Source organism: Plasmopara halstedii (assembly GCF_900000015.1).
Source record: "Plasmopara halstedii genome assembly, contig: Scaffold_650, whole genome shotgun sequence".
NCBI classification, from domain to species: domain Eukaryota; phylum Oomycota; class Peronosporomycetes; order Peronosporales; family Peronosporaceae; genus Plasmopara; species Plasmopara halstedii.
Genome location: NW_020187567.1, coordinates 2,606,013 through 2,609,143, shown reverse-complemented (window position 1 = coordinate 2,609,143; position 3,131 = coordinate 2,606,013). Strand labels below are relative to the sequence as shown.

Sequence of the window (3,131 nt, the reverse complement as noted above, 5' to 3'; positions counted from 1 at the left end):
CGGCTCGCGTATCAGTCGCTGTATACTTTTCCTGCTGGTAGCGCCTTTTTTACCAAAGTATTGAATTTGATGCTCAGCTGTGCACGTGGTTTCCAGCTTGGAGGCCGCAAGAGAAATGCGCTGCTGCTTCGTTCGAAGCATGACTATATTCGAACCATCTCAGCTGCCTTCTTTTAAAAAGAGAGATCTTCCCAAGCCGCCTTTTAGAGGTTTGGATACTCTTTATTAGCGGTCTCAGGGTTGATGCCACCGGATCCTCACTCGGGAAATGTTTCGTTGAGCACGTCAAGCAGAGCCCCACAAGTGAAGGTTTCGGAGCAATTTAAAACTGCTGGGCGCCTTCAGTTGAGGGACCGACGACTGGCTTTAACTTCAGACCGACCACCCGCATTTGCCTGTTTAGCTGGTGTACTTGTCCTATCGACAGGTACTCGATCATATCATGTTCATTCTCGTAATTGATACAGTTCTCTCACTACGCAATTGTGCGATTGACTATCAAAACTACCAAGTTCGGCTGTGTTGCCGTATATTTTCGCAAATGGATAAAATTGCCCCTTAAAGTTCGCGCTGTCAAATGCACTGAATTTAACTCTGCACACATTAACAAGAAGTGAAAGAAGAGGAAAACCTGAAATAAGGATAGAAATCCATACTATGATGCAGGTTCAAAAAGATGTGCTTCGTTTGTAGAACGAGGATACCGCAAACCTCATGTAAAGATAGCTTTGTCTTTCAAAGTCATCGTAAGTTAAGGCCAGGATGGGTCACCTGCGCCGTTACGAGCTTCTTTGTTCAAATTTGAGACGATTTACTTGATCGGTTCTATTTCAGAGATAGATAAAATTGGAACGATATCATACACAGCAGACTATAGCAATAAGACTCAATATGACTGCAATGTGTGGGGTTAGCAGATCCTTCTTGAAGTATCACCAGTCTCATACGTACCGTACTAATCAAATCTCTTCATCATGGTACTTAACTTTGGTCCTTCAGAGCTTCTACTTGGAGCATTGTCGTGGGTACAAACACCATCAAAGGTAGGTTCCATCAACACGTTAATTTAACGATTTCTGTGTGTTTTTGAAGAAATTTAAAATCCGAACATCCTTGAAGAAGAAAAACTTAAGGCAGATCCAAACCAATATACAGCAGCTTCAAAGCTCGCTATATTAAAGATACCCTTCCTCCCGGATTGATGGTAAAATCCGAAGTGAAAAAGTTTATTATGTTCTGACGTTTTTCTCGTCCGAACGCTGCCGTATTTTTTACCAAATTACTTTGTCGAATGGATGTACAATCTGGAGCTAATTCTCTGCGAACAAATGCAGAGCTTACGCATGTAAGAAATAGACATATAGCTGTAATATTGTTTATTGACATTATCAAGCGGTGTCATCTCAACATTACGTGTCCTAAGATTAGAATCCTTTCGTAAGCATTAATAGCATGGTATCCAACCGCATACATGTGTATTGCCTTCTAACCAGAATTATTGCCATCCGGGAAAAAATTGTGGAGTGTGCAGATTGAGTAATTAGATCTTATACATCTTATAACGACAAGATTTGTTGCATGAGCTGCTAGAAGTATACAATGACAAGTCTGCATAGAGTATTTAACGCTGATTTAATTAGCTTGAAGACGCAACCAGCTCAATAAAGATTTGAGTTTAACGTAGCATGTGATTCGACTGTTATTTAAAGCACATTGTAGTGAAAGATCTCTCAACCCTAGCGATATGTAGTGGAGCAAAGATGTGCTGACTTTTTCTTAACCATGAAGACGATTCAAAGCTCGCACTATCTCCAATATCGAAAAATCATACGACCAGTTGATCATTACACATGCATCTAAATCGATGGCTCATCTGCGTCGGTATCGATATTCTCTTCCACGGCCGCAATCATACAAAACGTCGCTTCGACTTGAATAAACTTTATCCAAGAATGGAGCGTGAAGAATCTTATCTGTGTACTCAATACAGTATAAACAGTCATTTCATGCCACCACAAGATCACTTGACATTTCTATTTTATATAAAGATCTTGTAGTCTGATTTACCTCTTCTCAGCTTTAACAATATTACGTAAACCTCAACATGTCACAATGTCATATGATATTCTTGCCCGGCTAGAAAGTGAGGTAGAGTTTCAGTGTATATGTAAGATGTGTATCTCTCTAACATTGGAAAGACACACTGTTGTCTATACTCGCCCCCAATTTCTTTTTTAAACTCTCATTTCCTGATTTACCATGTTCGGTTCAAGGTTAGACCGATCAAACCCAAACTTAACAACTTTTACAAGTGGCCTGAAACGTCTTGGTATTGAGCGTTCATGGCATGACTCCTGGCGCACTACGAAAGAAATGTCGTTTGCTGACTCAGAGACTGAACAAGACCCGCTATCAACCCAGTCGTTTGTACGTCTTGGCAACTCGCAATTGCTACAGATCGCTCGTGGTGCTACTGACAAGGTAGACTTTCGCCGTCTTACAAATCGCCAAGCTTCGCTACGCAATTGGAAGTGGAAGACTGTCGCCAATAATTTCACTGCATTTACGCACGGCGACGGAATTGAAGCTGCTCATGAAGTGCTTTCGACAGGTGAGATGAAAGCAAGTTTGAACGAACTCTCAGCCATCCTTAGCTCCACCACAAGTACTGAACACGACATGGTTATGCGAGGGCTATACAAAGATTACATTCACGGTGCTGTAGTTCACGTCGTTGATTCTTCGCTCGAGATACCTGCGTCCTCAAATTTGAAGTCAGATATAGAGTCAAGATTGACAGTGAAAACCAGTGCGTTTGAACGTTCGCGGATGTTTCGAAATCACGAACAATGGTGCTTTCTTGAATATTTCGAAAAAGCAAAAAGTGCCGACTCGTTTACAGTCACGCTAACATCAGTGCCCGAGCAGGAGTTACTGGCTGGAAAAATGAAAGCTGACCTTGTGGATGACCTTCCTGACATAAGTGCTGCATACTTGATTGAAAAGGTACCAGCAAGTAACTTAGTGCGTGTTGTGTTCTTCGCCCAAGCCGCACTTTCGGAAGGTTCTCAAATAGACCAGTCAATCAGAAGCAACGATAGTGCTAGCAATTTTAGCAGTCAGCTTTCTCG

General features: G+C 41.7%; 2 protein-coding genes across 2 annotated transcripts in view; both read left to right on the top strand.

Annotated features, from left to right (window-relative positions):
* Positions 1-974: 974 nt before the first annotated feature.
* On the top strand, positions 975-1,179 carry PHALS_13152 (uncharacterized protein; the record flags this gene model as incomplete). Its single annotated transcript, XM_024728850.1, has 2 exons — positions 975-1,043; positions 1,093-1,179. The coding sequence occupies 2 exons, from the start codon at positions 975-977 to the stop codon at positions 1,177-1,179; spliced, it is 156 nt and encodes a 51-aa protein (XP_024579286.1).
* Positions 1,180-2,259: 1,080 nt separating this feature from the next.
* Positions 2,260-3,131, top strand: part of PHALS_13151 (conserved hypothetical protein) — a gene marked incomplete at both ends in the record, with an annotated part of 891 nt that continues 19 nt past the window's right edge. The window contains one exon of the mRNA XM_024728849.1: positions 2,260-3,131. This exon is cut by the window's right edge and continues 19 nt beyond it. Within this exon, the coding sequence (XP_024579285.1) occupies positions 2,260-3,131 (872 nt within the window).